Source organism: Artibeus jamaicensis, unplaced genomic scaffold, assembly GCF_021234435.1.
Source record: "Artibeus jamaicensis isolate MK-2021 breed Jamaican fruit bat unplaced genomic scaffold, CSHL_Jam_final contig_60, whole genome shotgun sequence".
Classification (NCBI taxonomy): Eukaryota; Metazoa; Chordata; class Mammalia; order Chiroptera; family Phyllostomidae; genus Artibeus; species Artibeus jamaicensis.
In genome coordinates, this window is record NW_026521900.1 from 471320 (window position 1) to 495260 (window position 23941).

Sequence of the window (23941 nt, forward strand, 5' to 3'; positions counted from 1 at the left end):
AATATCTCGTGAGATGCTATTGTTTTATAAGGCCAGTGAGAGACAGTCACCATCCAATGGTTAGAAGCAAGGTCCCTGAAACCCAGAGTGCTCTGAGTCACCATCTAGGTACTTTGGGCATGTTAATTAAGCTCCCCATTCTTCAATTTTCTCATATCTATAATGGGGATATTAGAATTTATTTTGTGAGGTGGTTATAAAAATCAGTTATGTCAGTGTTGACTGTTATTGTGGAACATTCTGAGGATGTTACTCATACAGGATCAGTATAAAGCTAATAGTATTGTTAATTGGTCTTCCTATTACTGTTCAGGAAATCAATACCACTGTGAAATTTTTAAAAATTCAACTACTATACTCCCATGGCATATGCTACACAGAGATGCCATGTGAGAAGAAACTGCTTCAAAATTAGCTCTGGCTGGAATGGCTCAGTGGATTGAGTGCCAGCCTATGAACCACAGGGTCACTGGTTTGATTCCCAGTCAGGGTGCATGCCTGGGTTGTGGACCAGATCCCTGGTGGTGGGCACATGACAGGCAACCACGTATCGATGTTTCTCTTCCTCTCTTTCTCCTTCCTTTCCCCTCTGTCTATAAATGAATGAATGAATGAATGAATGAATGCATGAATGAATGAATGAATGAATGAATAAATAAATAAATAAATAAATAAATAAATAAATAAATAAATAAAATCAATGCCTGCAGTTCATAGCATCTGCCCTTGAATCTTCCATGTTGGGGTTCATAGGGAAAGAACTATTTCTCTGCCTACAGCATCTTTATCTCTCCGGCAGTTTTTACCTTTGGCCTTTATGTGAATTCTTGCCTGCTCATCTGTTTTAAAGGTAATCTCAAGAGAATTTTTCATATGCTGTTTAGCTTGCATTCTGAGTATCTTAAACATCTCTCTAAGCATGCCAAAAATCTACCTAATTGTGTTGTCACACAGTAACAGGCAAACAGAAAATTAATTTTGTTCTTACAAATTTCATCCTGAGAGCACTTCCAGAAATATTCTATTTTTAAAGTGGCATTTCGAGTATCCTTTAATGAGATATATCCTTTCCTTTGACTAAAATATAAGCCCCTATTATTTTTGTGCCTATTACTCAAAACATGCTTTTTAAAAAACTATGTCTCTGTGTGATGCTATAAGAATTCATTATCACAACTTTGTGATGCTCAGCAGAGTTAATGACCTGTTCAAAGCTATTTATGCTGAAAGGCAGCAGAATGACATACAAAGGATCCTGTCATCTTTTTAAAATAGTTTAGCTCAGTTTGTCAGGTTACTGGCTAGAGAGGGAAAAATCAACATCTACAGTGTTTAAGGAAAGATACCTATTTAAGTGTAGGTATTAAAGAATAAAGTTAAAAAATGAATTTCTTCTTGTAATCTATTATTTACCAGACATATGTAACAGAAATAATAAGAACTTACTCTAGATAAAATGCACTCATGATCATTTTTACTAATTTTTTTCACTTGATTAAAGTGTGTAGTGGATAAGGGATTCTCTAGAACGTTTCCATGAACTATCTAAAAGGGACATAAAAAACTGGTACATAGATGAACTCATCACAACACAGGACTGGTTCTTTGAAGACTCTGAAATTTGATTAGGTTGGCATACATAGAAAAAATAAGACAGGTTCAAACCAAAGCAAACTCCATTGGCAAGACCAGGACATCCACCACTGAAGGGACAACTTGATGGGTGGTCAACTTATAAGAAGTGTCCAAGAGGAAATGAAAATCAAGAAATAGGAAGTAGTTGTATGGTTCGAGTGAAAATTTGCCAGACTGAGGCCCCATCACCCATCATGGAACATGTGTTACAGGGAATAAATAGGTTATTTGCATTTTGAGGCCTCAATTGGTCAGAGTCTGCATGGGAATCATTGATGTCTAGCTCCTCAGATATTCTTTATCTGTGTCTAGGCTAACTGTCTCCTCTTCTCTCATATTTCTCCAGGAGGATGACATTATCAATTAGAATCTATCTTACCAAATTATAATCACAGTCCAGTTCTGCCTCACGGAGGAAACATCCTGATTTTTTGGTATAGTTTTGCCTTATTTCTGATCTCCTTGGCCAGCCATTTACAAATCAGCTCCTGCAGTCCTGGTACAGATGAGCAAAAATTCATTTGAGGCAAATTTTGTTAACTAAAGTCTCATGGGGTAATTTTATTTTTTTATGCCTTTGCTTAATTTCCCATCTTCTCTGTCTTCTTCACATGCTACTTAATGGTGTTATTACTTTCCCTCTATTCTCCTCACAGGGCAGACACTTGAATTTTTAGAGGGCAGACTTGCATTTACAGCTTTAGACAAGGATGGCCATAAGCTTCAGGTCAAGCATTTTTGTGATTCTCAACCTCTTGAATAATTTCTAAATGTAATTCTATAGAATAATCACGACATTCTAAATCTGACATTTCAAGTACAAAATGTGTGTTAAATGAGCCTGGCTGTAATGATAATATATTCACTTTCTGAGCTACCAAGTGGTTTTCTGATTTCAGCATAAGTTCAGATAAGGCACACATGGATGGAAAAACCACTTGTTTTCTTTATCTGAGGAGTACACAGTTGATAGTGATGTAAAAACCAAATTCTTAACCTTTCTGAAGAATGTCTTTTCTTCTTAAGCTTCATGTTTCCTGTTCATATCAATCTTGGGGCTCTGAATTCCTTTTGCCTATTGCACTTTGGACGTAGAAAAAATGACTGGAGTAAATCTAGAATGTCTAGACCCTGACTTGGGCAGTTTTCTCAGAGAGGTTTGGCTCATGGACTGGCTCATGGTCAAGTTTGGTTCTGAGTAATTTTAGTTCAGGTTTGGTGTACTATGTATAGAACAAACATGTGGGGACTTTGGAAAGTTAGTAAGGCTCTGGAAAAGATCCTAAACATCCAGATCTCCTGAGGTTTTTTGGGTCAGCCTAAGTAGCCTTTAAATGAGTAACTAGTTATGCTTGGGAACCTGGCAAACCAAGTGTAACTTACATATAGATTGTAGCTCATGGACCTGGGGGGCAGGCGGAAGCTGAGGGACAGTCTCATGGGATGGTGGCAAATCATGAAACCAGGTAGATCACTAATATTCATCATTTTAAAGGGGATATATAGAGAGAATTCCTGTAAAAAGCCAATGAAAGCCAGTGCTCAAGAGTTAGGATAAGGGCCAGGGCCCAGTGAGCTTCAGATGTTAATAAGGGACTAGTTTTAGAACATCTATTTTGCAGTACGCACATAACTAGAATAATTCACAAATAGCCATGTACGTCATGAGATATTAACACTCATCTTGAGAATAAAACATCACCCAATACAGCTGAAGTTCCTGTGTTCTCCTCTCTGATCATATTTCTCTGAATTCCCTTGTATTTATAATACGAATGCATGTATTCCTAAATTAATATTGTTGCAGTTATTTCCTTCATCTGTATGCTATTATTCTGCATTAAGTTTTCTGTAACTTGAGTTTTTAATTCAATATTATGTTTCTGATATATCTTCAGGCTGATACATGCATCACTGGTTAGTATTTGTTAGCAGTGCTTTTCATGCTGTGGTCTTTGTTGTAGGGAGGGAGAAGAAGCCATTTAAGGGATGTATCCTGTTGTGGACAGACAAGACTACATACTTGATGTACTCAAGTTATGACCAATTCATCCACAAGTTAGCTGCAAGTGTGGTAATGAGATCTGGCTAGTAAAGGATACTAATTATAACAAAGAAAATGGAATTTGTATAGAGGACCTGGAATCAACTAAGTATAAATAATATTTCTTGGTAATAAATATAAGATATGGACATAATAAGTGCATACTTACTGATTAAAATTGTTTTTTTAGGTATATCACTGTTTCAAAAACTTAGACACTCTTACAAGCATTATGGGGGAAATGACCTAGTTAATTTTTCTCTTCTTTGTTTTCTCCACCTTTTCAGTGTTTCTGGATTCTCCTCCAGTGGATCTGATTTCTGCTCTGTAGCCTTCTGAAGGATTGACATTGAGCATCATTAGTGAAACTTGGCTGCCACCTGACTGTACACAACAAGAGAGACTTTGGAGATCATTTTTAGTTCAAATAATAATGACTTTCTTGGAATGTATTCTCAGTGGAGCCTGTTTTCTGTGTAGCCTGGAAGAACACCTAACTAACATTGACAATTCTTCAAAGACCTTATAAAAACCACTCTACATCAAACAACTGAATGACTCTAGGTTTTTCAAGGAGATCCTAAGAACTGAGAATATCAATTCACCTGGAAGATTCGGCCACTGCTACTCAGAGCTGCTGCTAAAATACCATGTCTAAGAACTCGGAGTTCATCAATCTCTCATTTTTATTAGATCATGAGAAGGAAATGATCCTGGGAGTCTTAAAGAGAGATGAATATTTGAAAAAAGTCGAGGAGAAGAGAATAAGGTAATATACTCTTATCTTAGTGCCCTCCTTGACTGTTTTCTGTTTCTTTAAATCAATACAGATTAGATCTAGGGCAACTGCAACCACATATAAGACAAATGTTGGCCAGTGATTTTACTGATTCCCAGCCACAGGTCAAATATTAGAAAACATTTTTGGTACTTTGTTATTTAGCTAGACAGGAGAATTGAGCTAATAGTATAGCATTGATGAGAATGTATATTTGGTAGTAATGTCATTACCAGTAGCTAAGTGAAAGAACTGGCCAGGTTTTAGTTTCAGCTCTGGGATGTATTAGTTACATGACCTGGAATAAGTTATTCAATTTCTCCATGCCTTGGTTTCCTCATCAATTAAATAAGGATGATAATAGTATCCACCTCATAGGGTTGTTGTAAATGTTAATGAAGATAATACATGTGCAGAACCTGATACCTAAGTATACAATGAATATTAGCTATTATTTATTTATAATGCTTTTTTCAGATCAGTCTTACTGGGAATTTGCCTCCACCACAGCTCAGGGAATAAGAAGGGAATCTGGAGAGTGAAATATACCTACTGTACCCCAGAAAGCACCTAAATTTCCTCAAATATGTTTCTGTGTGAGAAAAGTTGAGAAATGTGGGCAAAGCTGAATTTCACATAAGTTATAGGCAGGATTGATATTTGCTGGATCCCCAGATATGACCTTGCCTATGTTTTAGCCAGCATCCATACTGATTGGTTGCATCATTTGTTCTAAATGGTCATACTGGCATTCTGGTTGGTCACTGCATCCACTGTGATGGTTACCTTCTTGTTAAATATATTTGGTTATTACATATCATTCCTTAATAGAAAAGCAGAAGATGCAGCTTTTATGTCTTGTATGCTCCCAAAACTACAATCAGAAGCTTTATTTATTTTACTTGAGGAGGAAACTTGTGATAAAATTATCTTCACATGTTGCAAAAATATTCAATGTACCTAAAGCAACTAGGATCCTTAGAATTGGAAATGCATTGAAATATTCTTAATTAATGCTTATTTTATAGTTTAGGGCCCAGAAATTTTATTTCCATTATTCTAAGATATTCCAACAATTTGCAAGAAACAAAGGCTTTGATTAAAATTATTGCACTTTTTCTATGCTTAGAATTCAAGTGCAAATAGTCCTGACTGGTGTGGCTCAGTGGTTGAATGCTGGCCTGTGAATCAAAGGGTCGCCCATTCGATTCCCAGTCTAGGGCATATGTCTGGGTTGTGGGCCAGGTCCTCAGTGTGGGATATGCTAGAGGCAACCACACATTGTTGTTTCTCTCCCTCTCTTTCTCCCTCCCTTCCCCTCTGTGTAAAAATAAATAAATAAATAATTTTAAAAAAAGAATTCAAGTGCAAATAAAATGTAGTTAATGATCTTAAAGCAAGAGTGTCAAAATCATTGTCATAAGGGCTGGTGGTTGCCTTCAAAGGGCCAAATGTAGAGCTCCTTGCCCCTAGTTGAGGAGTAGTTACATTTACACAGTCCTAAAATTAGCTTTGGCCCTTTGAAGGCAACTACAAGGCTGATGTGGCCCCAGGGAAAATGAGTTTGACACCCCTGTCTTACAGAAATCAGAAATGATATTTTTGGCATTGGTATTTCAGTCATGAAAAGTTGTTGAATTTTCTAATGTGCTGCAAAAAACAATATTGTTTACAGAGGACAAGTACTAACCAGCTATTGATGACATTCTTAAAAGAATGAAAAATCATTCGCTTCAGGAAAAAAATTAATAACCAAACCCCAGGAAACATTGAAGTATAAGAGTAAACCTTTGTGGCCCTGGCTGGTGTAGCTCAGTAGATTGAGTGCGGGCCTGTGAACCAGACAATCGAGGTTGATTCCCAGTCAGGGCACATGCCTGGGTTGCAGGCTGGTTCCCTGCAGGCCAGTTCCCAGCAGGGGTTGCACGAAAGGCAACCGTACAGTGATGTTTCTCTCCCTCTCTCCGTCCCTTCCCCTCTAAAGATAAATAAATAAAATCTTAAAAAAAAGAGTAAGCCTTTGTTCAGGATATTTGTTTTTGTCATTCTCAATAACTTTTAGTAATCATCTATTGTACTTCCTCTTCCTTTTTCTCCACTTTTCTTCCCTTTTCTTTTTCCCTTTATTTCTGCAAAGAAATTTAGCTAAACAGTATAATATGCAAAAGATCTATCAAGAATACGGTTAGTGATTTTCTTGCTCTTTAAACTTTTTTGAGGATTTGAGTGTTTTTTTCTGTTTTGAGTGTGTTAAATGCATTGCCTCATTTTGTCCTGAGCTACCGATATATGAGCCCAAGCCAGATGACTCAGGTTCTGCTACTTGAGAAGCCATGCCAAAGGCAGAAGCATGGTGTTTAAGTGCACACTGTTGAAGAATACATCCACATTTGTTGACTGAAATCCTGGCTGAACCATGAAATCTTTGTGTCACCTTAGACAAGTTACTTCCATAGATAAATCTGGTTTCCTCTTTTGATAAAACAGAAATAACAATATTAGCTACCTCGTAAGGTTGTTGCAAGGACTAAATAAGGTGATGTTATAAAAAACTATGGTACATTTACACAATGGAATTCTATGCAGCAGAAAGAAAGAGGGAGCTCCTACCCTTTGCAACAGCTTGGATGGAACTAGAAAGCATTATGCTGAGTGAAATAAGCCAGGTGTTGAAAGACAAATACCATATGATCTCACCTTTAACAGGAACCTAAACAAAACGAACAAGCAAGCAAAATATAACCAAAGTCACTGAAATAGAGAACAGGCTGACAGGGATCAGAGGGGAGAGGAAAGGGAATTTCAGAAGAAAGGAAAGATTTACAGGAACAAGTATAAAGGACACATGGACAAAACCTAAGGGGGGTGGAAATGGGAAGGAAGTGGGGAGCACTGGAGGGGGTGGGCTGGGATGGGAGTAAAAGACAGAAAACTGTACTTGAACAATAATTAAATTTTAAAATGCAAATAAAAGTATTGTTAGTAAAAAAAGAACTTAGATCAATGCTTACATGTAGTACGCACTCAATAATTTCTGGCTGTAATTATTATTTCTATGGTTGGTGTGTTTGGCTCTTGATTTACTAGTTGTAGTAACCACTATCAGTGCTCCATTCATATTCTCTAGAGTCCCTTGTTGGATCTGTGCACTCATTTCCCAGTTTCCACTTTACTTCTAAGGGCTGGCACCCACTAACGTTTTTAGATAACGATCTTTGGGTGGTTGGAGTTACCCATAGGCCTAGAGAGCTAGGGTGCCAGGTAAACTTCAGTTTATGTCCCTGTTGGGCAGCCCCAAGCCAGTAGCTGACATACAGAAACACTTTGCCTTGAGGCAAGACAGACCTCAGTGTGGCTTCTGCTTCAGAACTCCCTAGAGGATTATGCTGAAGCTGGACTTCATCTTTGCTTAGGCCTTTCACCCCTCCCTCTCCTGCCTTACTTACTCACTTACAGGGTTCTCCTGAAAGCACTCCTTAAATCATTTGCATAATAAATGCACATCTTGGAATTAGCTTTTAGAAAACAACTAGGGGTTTGCCAGACCTGATAGGAACTTAATCTTTATTCCTAGATATCCTCCAAAGTTATCAACACAAGAAATTTATAGAGTAATAGATTTTATTGCACAGGTAAACTTTTGTGCTCACTAGTACAATAATTGTTTTCAGCATTCTACAGAGGCATAGCTTGATATTTGGTGGGAGTGTAGAGGAAGAAGTAATCAATTATAAATAAAATAGAAATGGAAGAAATGGTTTCACAGGAGAGGTAACATTTGAGCTTAGCCATGAAATGTGAAAAAGATTTTGATGCTGGCAAATATGTCAACTGAGTTTCAGCGGATTACCATGAACCACAAAATGATCTTCAGACTCTGCTAATAGGTTTCAGAAGGAAATGGAAGCCAAAGGGAAAAAATTAGGCATTATTTTGATTACAAAGAAGAAACTTATCTAGAAAGTTAGTAAACTGGAGGTTGGGAAGCAGTGGATTTTTGTTTGTGTATTTATGTGCTCAATCAAGCTTTACTTAGACATTAAGAAAATAGAATAATGGAAGAATGTGAAAATTGTATTGAATCAACATTTTACAGGTCTATCACCCAACTATGCTCCGCAGTCCACATAGCCACTGAAGTGTGGCAATAATTAAGGTGGGACCAGTCTCTGCATGCTCCTAAAAGTGCTATGCACCCACAGGCATATGAGGAGCCTGATTATTACCACTATGTAATGGCCTATGGTTTGGGGAGAGGCATCTGCCCATTATCAGAGCATTCTAGGTTCATCCAAAGAGGCTCACATAGATTTATTTTTTTTCCTTTACTCCAAGCAGGAAGGAATAGTAGAAGACATCTACACATGGGTTTCGACTATTAGAGAGTAAGAGTATTTTAAATGTGCTCTGTGAAGAACAAATCAATTAGATTCATTGATGCTTTAATACAATGAAGAAAGAGGGAAAAACTGATGCAAAGAAAATTGAGCTATCAAGAGTAATTACAAATGTAAAAAAATACCTTCCATTTGGAAGCATAATATAAAAATATTTGTTGATCGTTTTGTACTTTAGATTTTTCTACCTTTTGAAGGACTCAGCCTAACATAACAAAGTACATGGCTCATAGTAACGAATACCCCTCACATTTCACTAACAAATTCTTACTGTACTTGATCTTCTGCACCTAAAACCAAATAATACTAAATGTCTACTTTGTGGTATTGGCCTATATAAGAAATCTTTAACTTATAATTAGGCTATTCATTTTAGCAATTCCCTTGTAGGCTTTATTTTCACTAAGATGATGTCATTTTCATTTGGCCACAATGCCTGAAAACATGTCTAGACTTGGGTTCTCTTTGGTACCTATTCTTGGATTTGTCTCAATGATTAACTCTATTCATTTCCTCACAACTTATATTTCTCTTTTCTTCCTCCCTACCCAACTCTCAGTTTTGCTCATCTCCAGCAGTGGCATTTTAAAGAATAATTAATAATCCCTTCACAGGAATAACCCTGGCAACTATTATGGGTCTGGAGGTGGACATGAGATCAAATATGACCCATTCAGACATATAGCCCAAATTTACAGAGGGTTCTATTTCCCAGTAGAAATGTTTAATAAAACAGTTGCTGTTGAGTGTGAAAACCAGCACAAAGCTGATCCTAAAGAATGGCAGAGAACTGTTGTTGTTGTCAGCAACCTGATATAAAAGAATTGGCCACACTTCTGGACTTCTTATTTTTTATTACATTTATTGGGGTGATGTTGGTTAATAAGATCATATAGATTTCAAGTGTACAATTCTATGATACATCACCTGTATATTGCATTGCATGCCCACCACCCAAAGTCAAATTATCTTTCATCACCATATGTTTGACCTTCTTTACCCTTTACTACCCCTATTCCCCTTCCCTCTGGTAATCACCATACCGTTGTCTGTGTCTATGAATTTTTGTTTGTTTTGCTTGTTTGTTCATTTGTTGCTATCAGGTTTATATCCCAAAGACCTAAATATAAGATCTCGAACAATAAATTACATAAAGAAAACAGGTACTGAACTTATGGACCTCGGTCTTAGAGAACATTATATGAATTTGATGCCAAAGTAATGGGAAGCAAAGGCAAAAGTGAATGGGGCTATATCAAACAAAAAACCTTCTGCACAGCTAAAGAAAATGCTAACAAAACAAAAGGCAACCAACCAACTGGGAGAAGATATTTGAAAGGAACAGCTCTAACAAAGGGTTAATACACAAAATATGTAAAGAACTCATAGAATTCAACACCAAACAAACAATCCAATTTAAAAAATGATCAGAGGACCTGAACATACACCTCTCCCAAGAAGACATAGAAATGGCCAACAGATACATAAAAAGATGCTAAACTTCACTACCTATTAGGGAAATGCAAATCAAAACCACAATGAGATACCACCTCACTCCTGTTAGAATGACTGTTATCAACAAAACAAGTGATAACATGTGTTGGGGAGGTTGTGGAAATAAAGGAACTCTCATTCACTACTGGTGGGAATGTAGACTGGTGCAGCCACTATGAAAAACAGTCTGGCGGTTCCTCAAAAAAATAAGAAGAGAGTTATCATATGACCTAGCAACCCCTCTTCTGGCTATCTACCCCCAAATTTGAAAATATTTATTTGCAAAGATATATGCACACCTATGTTCATTGCAGGATTATTCATAGTGGCCAAGACACGGAGACAACCAAAGTGTCTTTTAAATAATGAATATATAAAGATGATGTGGCACATATATACAATGGAATACTATTCAGCCATAAGGAATGATGAAATACTGCCATTTACAATAACATGGATGGACCTTGAAAATATGCATAGTGAAATAAGCTGGACTTTTTTGAGCAACACATTTCTGTTTTATTTATAGTGGTTTCAATCAGATTTTCTGTTACATGCAGCCAAGAGCATCCTACAGTTCCCAGGAGTCAGAACTAATTGATATTTGTTAAACACCTTGCTCGGGCCCAGTGCTATGTATCTATTGTTAGAATAGTGGAGTTGGGCAGAGACACAATCTAAATGCTTGTTGAGGTCATAAACATAAAAATCCTTGTAGCTATAGATCAGGCTTTGTCAGTGGTCTAGACCAGGGTCAGCAAACTTTTTCTAGAAGAGGCCAGATAGTACAGAGAGATGCAAATTAAAACCACAATGAGATACCACTTTACACTGGTCAGATGGCCATCATAAACAAATCAACAAACAAGTGTTGGAGAGGATGTGGAGAAAAGGGAACCTTAGTGCACTGTTGGTGGGGTTGCAGGCTGGTGCAACCACTATGGAAAACAGTATGGAATTTCCTCAGAAAACTAAAAATGGATCTACTTTTGACCCAGAAATTCCACTGCTGGGATTATATCCTAAGAACCCTGAAACACCAATCCAAAAGAACCTATGCACCCCAATGTTCATAGCAGCACACTTTACAATAGCCAAGTGCTGGAAGCAATCTAGGTGCCCATCAGTAAATGAATGGATCCAAAAACTATGGTACATTTACACAATGTAATTCTATGCAGCAGAAAGAAAGAAGGAGCTCCTACCCTTTGCAACAAACAGCATGGATGGAACTGGAAACCATAATGCTAATCAAAATAAGTCAGGTGATGAAAGACAAATACTATATGATCTCACCTTTAACAGGAACCTAAAGAACAAAACAAACAAGCAAGTAAAATATAGCTGAAGACATTAAAATCAAGAACAGGCTGACAGTGACCCGAGGAGAGAGGGGAGGGAATTTCAGGGGAATAGGGTGAAGAGTTTGCAGGAACAATTATAAAGGACACACGGATAATTAACAAGGGGAGTGGAAACAGAAGGGAGATGGGGAGGGCCGGAGTGTTGGGCTGGGGTGGGTGGAAAAGGCAGAAAGCTGTACTTGAACAACAATTAAAATAAATAAGCCAGATAGCAAATATCATAGGCTCTAAAGTGCATATATTCTCTGTTATGACTACTTAATTCTGCCATTGTATGAAAACAGAAGTAGGCAATATGTAGACAAATAGGTATGGCTCATGTTCCAATAAAACTTTATTTACAAAAACATGCCTTGGCTAGTGTAGCTCAGTGGACTGAGTGTGGGCCTGCAAAACAGAGGATCGTGGTTTGGTTCCCAGTCAGGGCACATGCCTGGTTTGTAGGCCAGTTCCCAGCAGGGGACGCACGAGATGCAAACATACATTGATATTTTTCTCCCTCTCTCCTTCCCTTCCCCTCTAAAGATAAACAAGTAAAATCTTAAAAAAAAAAGGAATAAAAAAGGCGAAGGGCTGGATTTGGCCCAAGGGCTGTAGTTTGCTGACCTTTGGTGTTGAAAACACTACCTTGATAGTTGCTTACCTTGGGAATAGCCTCATACACCTGAAATATCTACAAGGAATCTCAGGGAGAAGAAGGACATTTATAGTACAAGAGATAAGATGGAGTTGGACTAAAAATCATTAGCTATCAGAGATAGCATGCAGGTTTCTGTCTGAGATGTTAGGTGATTCTCCAGAGTCCTGTCATTTCCAAATTTTTTTGATTGAATAATATAAGTTAAATATTTACCTTTTTTCTTTATTTTTTTAAATTATATTCTTTTATATTACTTTTTAGTCCCCCCTTATCCCCAGCACCCTCAGCAATGACCACACTGTTGTCCAGAAGATTTTTATGTGTCACCCAATCTGTAGTGGCTCATGTGCAGGAACATCTTACATGTGTTTCATCACCCCTACAGAAAAACAGCAAAATTAATCTGAAGGCATGGAAATTACCAAGAAGCAGCAAAAGGTTTTGCAAAATTTCAAGGGGAAGATTACAAATTCACTTTTCCAATGAAATAAGAACTATCAAAATCCCCATTTATACATGGTGAAACTGAAGTAAATAGTTAAACAACCTGTGAAAGGTTACACAGCTAGCAAGTGGCAGAAATGTGATTTGTATTTCTACAGTCTGGCTCTAGAGTTCAAACTCCACTTTTAGGTCACCTTTAACTTCTGAGTGACATTTCTGACCTGTTGGGGCTGAGACAGAAAAAAAAAGAGATGGTAAACTATCCAATGCCTATCTCACACCAGAAAATATATTACTCATTTAATCCCCATGTCATCCCTAAGGTATGTACTATTAAAATTTATTATAGGCCCTGGATGGTCTGGTTCAGTGGATTGAGTACTGGCCTGAGAACCAGTGGGTCACAGTTCAATTCCCAGACAGGGCACCTGCCTGGGTTGCTGGCCAGGTCCCCAGTAGGGGGTGTGTGAGAAGCAACCACAGAATGATGTTTCCCTCTCTTTCTCCTTCCCCTCTCCTCTCTCTAAAAAAATAAAAAGTTTTTGTAAACAATTTACTATAGCTGTCGTAACTGCAACTTAGATTAAATTATTTGGTCAGCTGGTAAACATGAAAGCTGAGATTTTCTCCTTCTATATTGCTTCCATTTTCTTTCTATGACTACGCAATAACTGCACTTATTTGGACCCTGTCAAAAGCCCACCTGCAGCTTTACTAATAGTTGTCAGAGAAATGAAACAAAGCAGAAAATATTTCTGTAGCCTTGTATTTACTAACAGTGCTGACCTATAAGCTGTGTAAAAGTATCTAAAGTTAGTATGGCTGTTTTTTTTTGAAGCATTGTTCTTGCCCAATAAAAGCTGACAAGAGCTCCTTATGCTGGTCTACTCTTTATACTGAAAACCGATGTATGTGTTCTCTTTTGTTCCACACAGTGGGCTCAGCTGAGATGGGTCACAAAGCAAAGCAGAATTTAGTATTATCAAGAGACCACATATCCCAGCCTAGAAACAGCCATTCATCTTGTGACTTCATTTTTATGTGGTTGATTCCACCATTTTAGAGCAGAGTGAGGGAGGAAAGAGGAGAGAGAAACAGGAGAAAGTTTCTCTAAATTGTCTATTTGGAATCCCACTGATAAGCTAAAACATTTTGTTCAAATGGATTTGACGTGATTACAAGAATTACCTGGAAGTTAGTTAGACCAGTAAGTGCCAAGCAACAAATACCCTCTTAATACTCCAAAGATGTTTGATCTGTGGGCTGTTTGTTCTTCCAAATCTTATCACTACCACTGAGAACAAAATTAGTTTGACCTTCTCGAAAGGCTAAAAACACTCATTGTTCCCATAAAACACCAGCAGCACCATGGGACTGGACTTCTGGTTTGGTAAACATTTTGTTTTAATCCTTATGAAATTGCCACAAAGCTTCTTAATGGATTAACAGAAACTCCCTGAATAAATACAGTGGCTTCTTAATAGAGCCTCCATGCTTACTGAGTCACAGAGAAATGGGGAAAAATAATCTTGCTCTGCTTTAAACAAATTTAAAGTCTTGGGGGTTCTCCCACCAAAGACATTACTAATTGCAATATATATACACACTGTGAAACTAACTTAAATTTTGATCCTATAGCATTTTCCCCCAAGTAATTCTTACTTGTAGGACTCATCATAGGCACAAGGCCACAAATACCTCATATTTGGGGACATTTCAAACACTAGATTGTCCAAATAAGTAAACTTATACTTGCCAGACCTTATTTTTTGTTTGTTTGAAATAATATGGTCACCATAGTCATAAGTAAAATTGTTACTTATGCTAACAATCTATCTCTATCTCTTTGATTCTTCCAGAGTCCCCTTTTAGGACTTTTTCCTTCCACTGTGCACCAACTCTAGCCAGAATTGGTGTAAAATACATGCCCGTAGATAGCAGCAATTAATTTGCACTTATGTCCAGGAAATTACCATTTCCTTTCATTGTAAATAGAAGAAACACAGAACTATAAATCCCATGTAATTTACAATATGACTTAATGATTGTGGGGTAGGATGTTGGGACTGGGAGGGTGAGTGAAAAGTATACTTGGCCCCCCAAAGGTAGGTCAGTTCATAACAGAAGATTTAACTAAGCAAATACCAACTATATTCTTGGGGAAATAGGCATTTTATTTCTAAGAAAAATAAGTGAGAACTTCATGAACAAAATGTCACCTCTAACATTTTAGATTTCAGGCATATGACCATTTTATATCAATAGTTTATATGACTTTCCTATATTAACCGGAGTTAAGGATTAGTTGATTTAACTCTGTAATGAAATTAAATTGACATGCACTTAATAACTTCTATAATCATTATTTCATTGAAGAGTAATTAAACACAACTGGTAAGCATTTCATACAAATGTCTACAATCAAAACCTAAATATCAAAGCATTTTAAAAGTGATTTTAAACTCAGTAATGCACTAGGCTTTATAAAGGTCATTGATGTATACAATGTTTTTATATCATAAATCCTATCTAATTAAAGCAATGTTGAATGTATTTTGATATTTTTATTATACAAATAATATGTTTATAAAATATTAGAAAATATATATTATACGAACTTTAAACACCCTCTTAGGATTGGTCTTCACAATTTTCCTTAATTTCCTTCCTGTTATTTATCTGTGTGTATATATAATTTTCACATAATTGGAACCATAGTATTTATGTAATTTTCTACCTATTCTGGCTTAACGTTATTACTTCAACACTTTTATGTCATTAAAATTATAAAAGTATCATTTTATTGGCTGGGTAATATTTCATAAAATGAATGTGCAATACTTAAATTATTTATCTTAATTATCATGAACATCCTTATTCTAAAATCTTTTCTTTTCTTTTTTAATTTAATTATTGTTCAAGTACAGTTTTCTGTCTTTTACTCCCATCCCAGGCCACCCCCCCAGTGCTCCCCACCTCCCTCCCATTTCCACCCCTGTTAGTTTTTGTCCATGTGTCCTTTATACTTCTTCCTATGAATCCTTCCCTTTTCCCCTGAAATTCCCTCCCCTCTCCCCTCTGGTCCCTATCAGCCTGTTCTGTATTTCAGTGTCTTTGGTTATATTTTGCTTGCTTGTTTGTTTTGTTGTTTAGGTTCCTATTAAAGGTGAGATCATATGGTATTTGTCTTTCACCTCCTGGCTTATTTCACTCAGCATAATGCTTTCCAGTTCCATCCAAGCTGTTGCAAAGGGTAGGAGCTCCTTCTTTCTTTCTGCTGCATAGAATTCCATGGTGTAAATGTACCATGGTTTTTGGATCCATTCATCTACTGATGGGCACCTAGGTTGCTTCCAGCACTTGGCTATTGTAAAGTGTGCTGCTATGAACATTGGGGTGCATAGGTTCTTTTGGATTGGTGTTTCGGGGTTCTTAGGATATAATCCTAGCAGTGGAATTTCTGGGTCAAAAGGCAGATATATTTTCATTTTCTTATAAAATTTCATACTGTTTTCCACAGTGGTTGTACCAGTTTGCAATCCCAACAACAGTGAACTAGGGTTCCCTTTTCCCCACAACCTCTCCAACACTTTTGTTTATTGCTTTGTTTATAATGGCCATTCTGTCCAAAGGAAAGTTGTATCTCATTGTGGTTTTAATTTGCATCTCTCTGATAGTTTTCAATATTGAGCATCTTTTCAGGTGTCTCTGGATTCTCTTTATCTCATCCTTGGAGAAGTGTCTGTTCAAACCCTTTACCCACTTTTTAATTCGGTTGCTTGTCTTTTAGAGTGGAGTTGTGTAAGTTCTTTGTATATTTTGGAGATTAAACCCTTGTCTGAGGTATCATTGGCAAATATGTTTTCCCATACAATTGGTTCTCTTTCTATTTTAATATTGTTTTCTTTAGCCATGCAAAAGCTCTTTATTTTGATGAGATCCCGTTTGTTTATTCTTTCCTTTATATTCCTTGCTCTAGGGGACATATCAGTAAAAATGATGCTGCGTGAAATATCTGATATTTTCCTGCCAATGTTCTCCTCTAGGACTTTAATGGTGTCAGGGTTTGTATTTAAGTCTTTTATCCACCTTGAATTTATTTTGGTGTATGGTGTAGTTGGTGCTCAAGTTTCAGTTTTTCACACATAGCTGTCCAGTTCTCCCAACACCATTTGTTGAAGAGGCCATTTTTACTCCATTTTATGTTACTGCCCCTTCGTCAAATATTAATTGCCTGTAGAGACTTGGGTTTATTTCTTGGGTCTCTGTTCTGTTCCATTGGTCTATGTGCCTGTCTTTATGCCAGTACCAGGCTGTTTTGATTACAGTGGCTTTGTAATACAGTTTGGTATCAGGTATTGTGATCCCTCCTACTTTGCTCTTCTTTCTCAAAAGTGCAGCTGCTATTCTGGGTCATTTATGGTTCCATATAAATTTTTGAAGTGTTTATTTTATGTCTGTGAAATATGCCATTGGCACTTTAATAGATATCACATTGAATCTGTACATTGCTTTGGGGAGTATGGACATTTTGATGATGTTAATTCTTCCAATCCATGAACATGGTATATGTTTCCATTTGTTTGTGTCTTCCTTGAATTCTTTCTTCAGCGTTGTGTAGTTTTCTGTATGCAGGTCTTCTACGTCCTTGGTTAGGTTTATTCCTAGGTATTTTATTTTTCTTTTTGCTACATCGAATGGGATTTTTTTCTTGATTTCTGCTCTGATGTTACATTGTTCGCATCCAAAAATGCCTTTGATTTCTGGATATTGACTTTGTATTCCGCTGTTTTGCCAAATTCATTTATTAGGTCAAGCAGTTTTGGGGTAGAGTCTATAGGATTTTCCATGTACACTATCATGTCATCTATAAACAATGACAGTTTTCTTTCCTCCATCCCTATTCGGATGCCTTTTATTTCATTTTCTTGCCTGATCGCTGTGGCTAAAACTTCCAATACTATATTGAATAGAAGTGGTGAAAGTGGACATCCTTGTCTTGTTCCTGATCTTAGTGGAAAAGCTTTTAATTTTTGCCCATTGAGTATGATGTTAGCTGTAGGTCTCTCATATGTGGACTTTATTATGTTGAGGAATGCTCCCTCCATTCCCACTTTGCTGTGTTTTTATCATAAATGGGTGCTGTACCTTATCAAAAGTTATTTTCTGCATCTATTGATATGATCATGTGATTTTTGTCTATGCTTTTGTTTATGTGATGTATTGCATTTACTGATTTGTGAATGTTGAACCACCCTTGCATCCCTGGGATGAATCCCACTTGGTCATGGTGTATGATTTTATTGATATATTGTTGAATGCGATTTGCCAATATTTTGCTCGGAATTTTAGCATCTGTATTCATCAGCTAAAAAGTTTTCTTTCTTTGTTGTGTCTCTTTCTGGTTTTGGAATTAGGATGATGCTGGATTCATAAAAAGAATTTGGGAGTCTTCCATCATTTTGGATTTTTTTTGAACAGTCTGTGAAGGATAGGAGTTAGCTCTTCCTTTCTTTGTTGTGTCTCTATCTAGTTTTGGAATTAGGATGATGCTGGCTTCATAAAAAGAATTTGGGAGTCTTCCATCATTTTGGATTTTTTTGAATAGTCTGTGAAGGATAGGAGTTAGCTCTTCCTTAAATGCTTTGTAAAATTCTCCCGTGAAACCATCTGGTCCAGGGCTTTTGTGTGATGAGAGTTTTTTGATTACTGCTTCAATTTCATCTGCTGTTATTGGTCTGTTAAGGTTTTCTGCTTCTTTATTGAGTTTTTGAAGATTACATTTTTCTAGAAATTTGTCCATTTCACCTAAATTTTCAAATTTCTCGGCATACAGTTCTTCATAGTGCTTTCTTACAACCCCTTTTATTTCTGTGATGTCAGTTGTAATCTCTCCTCTTTCATTTCTGATTGTGTTTACTTGGATCCTCTCTCTTCTTTTCTTCATGAGCCTACTTAAAGGCTTGTTGATTTTGTTTGTCTTTTCAAGAAAACAGGTCCTGGATTCATTGATCCTTAGAATTGTGCTTGTCATCTCTATGTCATTTAGGTGAGCTCTGATCTTGGTTATTTCCTTCCTTCTACTTGCTCTGGGCTGTCTTTGTTGTTGTTCCTTGAGTTCTTGCAGGCGTAGGGTTAGGTTGTTTGTTTGATATATTTCTATCTTTTTCAGATAGGCCTGTATTGCTATGAACTTCCCTCTCAGGACTGCCTTGCCTGTGTCCCATAAGTTTTGGGTTGTTATGAGTTCATTTTCATTTGTTTCCAGAAACTTTTTGATTTCTTCTGTAATTTTATTCTTCACCCATTCATTGTTTAATAGCATGCCATTCAATCTCCATGACTTTGGGTGTTTTGGGTTTTTTCCTTTGGGGTTGGTTTCCAGTTTTGCTCCATTGTGGTTGGGGAAAAGGATTGGTATGGTTTCAGTTTTCTTTATTTGTTGAGACTTGTTTTGTTTCCTATCATGTGGTCTATCTTTAAAAATGTTCCATGTGCATTTGAAAAGAATGTGTGTTTTACTTGTTTGGTATGAAGGGCTCTATATATATCAGTTAAGTCCATTTCATCTAGGGTGTTGCTCAATGCCACAGTATCTTTGTTGATATTTTGTTTGGAAGATCTGTCCATTTTTAACAGTGGGGTGTTAAAATATCTTACTATAATTTTGTTGCTGTCGATATCTTTCTTGAAGTCCTCTAAGATTTTCTTGATATATTTGGGTGCTCCTATGTTGGGTGCATATATATTTAGGATGTTAATGTGTTCTTGGTGGATTCTTCCCTTGAGTATTATGAAGTAACCTAATGGGTCTCTCTTTATGGCTCTTTTTTTGAAGTATATTTTGTCTGATATGAGTATTGCTATGCTGGCTTTTTCTTTCCTGTCTGTATGCTTGGAAAATTTGTTTCTAGCCCTTCACTTTTAGTCTATGTAGGTCTTTTGTCCTGAGGTAGGTCTCTTATAGGCAGCATATGTGTGGGTCCTGCTTTCTTATCTATTCAGCTCTTCTATGTCTTTTGATTGGAGCATTTAATCCATTTACATTTAAGGTTACTATTGATAGGTACTTATTCATTACCGTTTTTGTTCCTGGGTTTCTCTCTGTCTTTGTCTTTTCCTTCCTTTCCTTAAAGCAGTCCTTTTAGTATTTCTTGTAGAGCTGGTTTGGTGGAGGTGTATTGTTTTAGACTTCTTTTGTCTTGGAAGCTCTTTATTTGGCCTTCTATCTTGATTGAGAGCCTTGCTGGGTAAAGTAGCCTTGGTTGCAAGCCTCTGGTTCTCATTACTTGGAATATTTCTTGCCATTCTCTTCCTGCTTGGTGTGTCTCCATTGAGAAGCCAACAGCTAACCTTATTGGGGCTCCCTTGTATGTTACTTCCTGTTACTCCCTTGCTGCCTTTAAGATTCTCTCTTTGTCTTGGAATTTTGCCATTTTAATGATGATGTGTCTTGAAGTGGGCCTCTCGGAGTTCCTCTTGATTGGGAGTCTCTGTGTTTCCTGGATTTGTGTGACATTTTCTCTCATCAAATTAGGGAAGTTTTCCCTCATTACTTTTTCAAATAGGTTTTCTATCCCTTGCTGCTGCTGCTGCCGCTGCTCTTCTTCTTCTTCTTCTTCTTCTTCTTCTTCTTCTTCTTCTTCTTCTTCTTCTTCTTCTTCTTCTTCTTCTTCTTCTTCTTCTTCTTCTTCTTCTTCTTCTTCTTCTTCTTCTTCTTCTTCTTCTTCTTCTTCTTCTTCTTCTTCTTCTTCTTCTTCTTCTTCTTCTTCGTCTTCTTTTCCTCCTCCTCCTTCTTCTTCTATCCCTATTTTTCCGATACTATTACGTTTCCTATTGTGTTGCATTTCTGTCTTTTTAAAAATTTGATTGATTATGCCATTACAGTTGTTCTATTTCCCCCCTTCATTCCCCTCCACTCTACACACCCCCGCCCCGATGATTCCCCCCCCCTTTAGTTTATGACCATGTGTCTCAAGTTCTTTGGATTCTATATTTCCCATACTATTCTTGCCTCCCTATCTATTTTCTACCTACTGTCTATGCTACTTGTTTTCTGTACCTTCTCCCCCCTTCTCCTCCTCCCACTCCCCTGTTGCTAACCCTCCATGTGATCTTCATTTCTATGGTTCTGCTCCTGATTTAGCTGTCCTTTTAGTTTGCTTTTGTTTTAGGTGTGGTTGTTAATAACTGAGTTTGCTGTCCTTTCACTGTTGATCTTTTTTATCTTCTTTTTCTTAGATAAGTCCCTTTAACATTTCATAGAATAAGGGCTTGGTGATGATGAACTCCTTGAATTTGATCTTATCTGAGAAGCACCTTATCTGTCCTTCCATTCTAAATGAAAGTTTTGCTGGATAGAACAATCTTGGTTATAGGTCTTTGGATTTCATGACTTGGAATACTTCTTTCCAGCCCCTTCTTGTCTGTAAGGTCTCTTTTGAGAAATCCACTGACAGTCTGATGGGAACTCCTTTGTAGGTGACTGTCCCCTTAGCTCTTGCTGCTTCTAGGATTCTCTCCTTCATTTTAATCTTGGCTAATGTAATGATGATGTGCCTTGGTGTGTTTCTTCTTGGGTCCAACTTCTTTGGGACTCTCTCGGCTTCCTGGATGTCCTGGAAGTCTATTTCCTTTGCCAGATTGGGGAAATTCTCCTTTATTATTTGTTCAAATAAGTTTTCCACTGGTGGCTGTGCCTTTCCCCCTTCTTCTACCCCTATAATTCGGATGTTGGAGCATTTACAGATGTCCTGGAGATACCTAAGTCTCTTCTCATTTTTGTGAATTCTTATTTCTTCATATTTTTCTGTTCGGCCATTATTTTCTTCCTTCTGGTTCACTCCCTTGATTTGAGTCCCAGTCTCCTCTTCATCACTATTGGTTTCCTGTGCAGTTTGCTTCATTTCTATTAGTTTAGTCTTCATATGTTCCTCTAACGTGACTGTAATCACCCAGTTCTGTGGGCCTCCTGATCACCAGTGTTTTGAACTGTGCATCTGAAAGTTTGGCTATTTCTTTGTCCCTTAGATTTATGGACTCTGGGGCTTTGAGATCTTCTTGAGCCATTTTTGGTCTGTTTGCACCGGTTAATTATGAGGAGTGGAGCCTTATGTGTTTACCAGGGCAGGGCTGCCCAGGTTGCTGAGTTGTGATTCTGTATGTGGGGGCTGGGTCAGAGTGGGGAAATGGTGGTTCCTTCTGCTCTCTCTTGCTGCTGGGGCCTGCTCATCCTATCATCTCACCACCTACTCCCTCGCTGGTCTATCTGTGCACGAATGCGGGACAACAGTGAACCTACCACCCTGCACCCTCGCTGGGTACGCCGGTCACTCACTGTGTCGCTCACTGGGTCCACCCATTGCAACCCCATGCCTGGGATCTGCGTGCCTGAGTCCATCTGACAGAGTTTTTCTGTGCAACCCTGCTCTGCCAGCTGCTGGCTTCACCCCTCTTAGTGGTTAGGCTGAAGAATTTGTTGTTATCAGACTTCCGAAAAGTTCAATGTTCTGTGTTCTGACTATGTTTTCTGTTGCTAATATTATGTTGTCTCTAATCTTGGTTGTGTGAGAAAGCCCAGCGTCTCCACCTATGCCTCCATCTTGGTGGAACGTGTTGCATTTCTCTTAATCCCTCTTCATTCTTTCTTTGCCTCTTTTTCTTTTCTTGCTCTTTCTGAGTGCTTTTTCTACTTTGCCCTCCAACTCACTGATCTGATCTTCTCCATTGATCTTACTTTTGATTCCTTCCACTGTGTTCTTCAGTTCAGAAATTGTATTCTTCATTTCTTCTTGGCCCTTGTTGATCGTTTCTATTTCCTTTTTCATGTTGATATTGTTTGCAGTGAGTTCATTGTAGCTCGACTGTAGTTTCTGGTAGCTCATTGTGAGCTCTTTGAAATTCCTGATAACCAGTGCTTTTAATTCAATATCTGATAATTGACTTGCCTCTATTTCATCTACCATTCCTTCTGAGGCTTTCTCCTTTCCTTTTTGGGGGGATTGTTTCTTTGTCTTCCCATTGTTTGTGAGACTCTTCTAGTTAGCCTCAGCTTCTTAAATTGATCTGTTCTGACTCCCTGGGTTTATGGGGCATACTTCTGTGGTAGAATACCTGTGAAATTCAGTGGTGCAATCTCCTTCGGGTATCCTTGTGTTCTCTGCTTCCACCTACTCCTATTTTTTTTGTGATCAGTTGGAGGGGGAGGCAAAATGATTTATGACAGCAAGAGAGTATTCTATGATATTTACAGTCACAGCCGGTAGAGAAGAGATAGAAGATCTTTAGGCTATGTATAGTGTTAACCAACTTGCCACTTTAAAGAAAGGATGGACAAAAGATAAGTCTCTTGTTGGGGAGGGAAGGCTTGAGAGTTGGATCTAGAAAGCAGTGAGGTAGCAGGAGGTCAGATTCTGAGGTAAGGTGAGAGTAAAGATAGTAAATAGGTGTAGTGTGAGAGAGAATAGAGTTAACCACTACGGTAATAGAATTCAGAAAATTGTGAAGTGGGCTAAGATCCAGGAGATGTGTTGTGAAGTATTTACAGGTGTATAGAACAGCTATTACTTACAATAATATTAGAACAACTATCATATGACAGAGTCTATGTGATCTGGATAACATGAATAGGGGGTATAGAACTTTGGGTAGTGTGCTAAACAAAAACAACTGGTGTGTAGTATAGAAAATTAGCAATACACTGTGGAGGGGAGAACGGGGAAACCTGTCAAATGACACAGTGTAACCAGCCAAGGCAAGGAAGCCTATAAAGAAAGAGGAGGAATACAAAGATACTATTAAAATATAAAAGAAGTGAGAATAATGAAAAAATAATAACAATACAAATATGCAGCAACTTGTGGCTTCTCTGCTATAGCAAAGTGAAATTTGTCTCTCTGTCTCTACTGTTGGGATGCCCCCTCTTTGGGTCCAACTCTGGTCTTTTCACAGTTCTAAGTTGTTTGTGTCACATGTGGGTGAAAGGAAGAAAAAACAAAGGCAGGAAAAGGGAGGAAAAAGGGATAAGTTTGGAAAGAAAGGAAGGAATAAAACTGGAAGGAAGAAAAGAGAGGAAAAAAGTATTAAAACATAAAACAATAATAAAATTAAAAAGATAAAAGATTACTTTAAAAAATCTCTTGTTGG

The 23941-nt window shown here is 37.6% G+C and overlaps 1 protein-coding gene across 2 annotated transcripts in view; it reads left to right on the forward strand.

The window, feature by feature from the left end:
* The first annotated feature begins 4329 nt into the window (after positions 1–4329).
* SYTL5 (synaptotagmin like 5) overlaps positions 4330–23941 on the forward strand; it is a 130239-nt gene continuing 110627 nt past the window's right edge. For both annotated transcript variants that reach the window (XM_037165598.2, XM_053670634.1), the window contains exon 1: positions 4330–4448. In XM_037165598.2, the coding sequence (XP_037021493.2) occupies positions 4330–4448 (119 nt within the window). The remainder of the gene's footprint in view (positions 4449–23941) is intronic.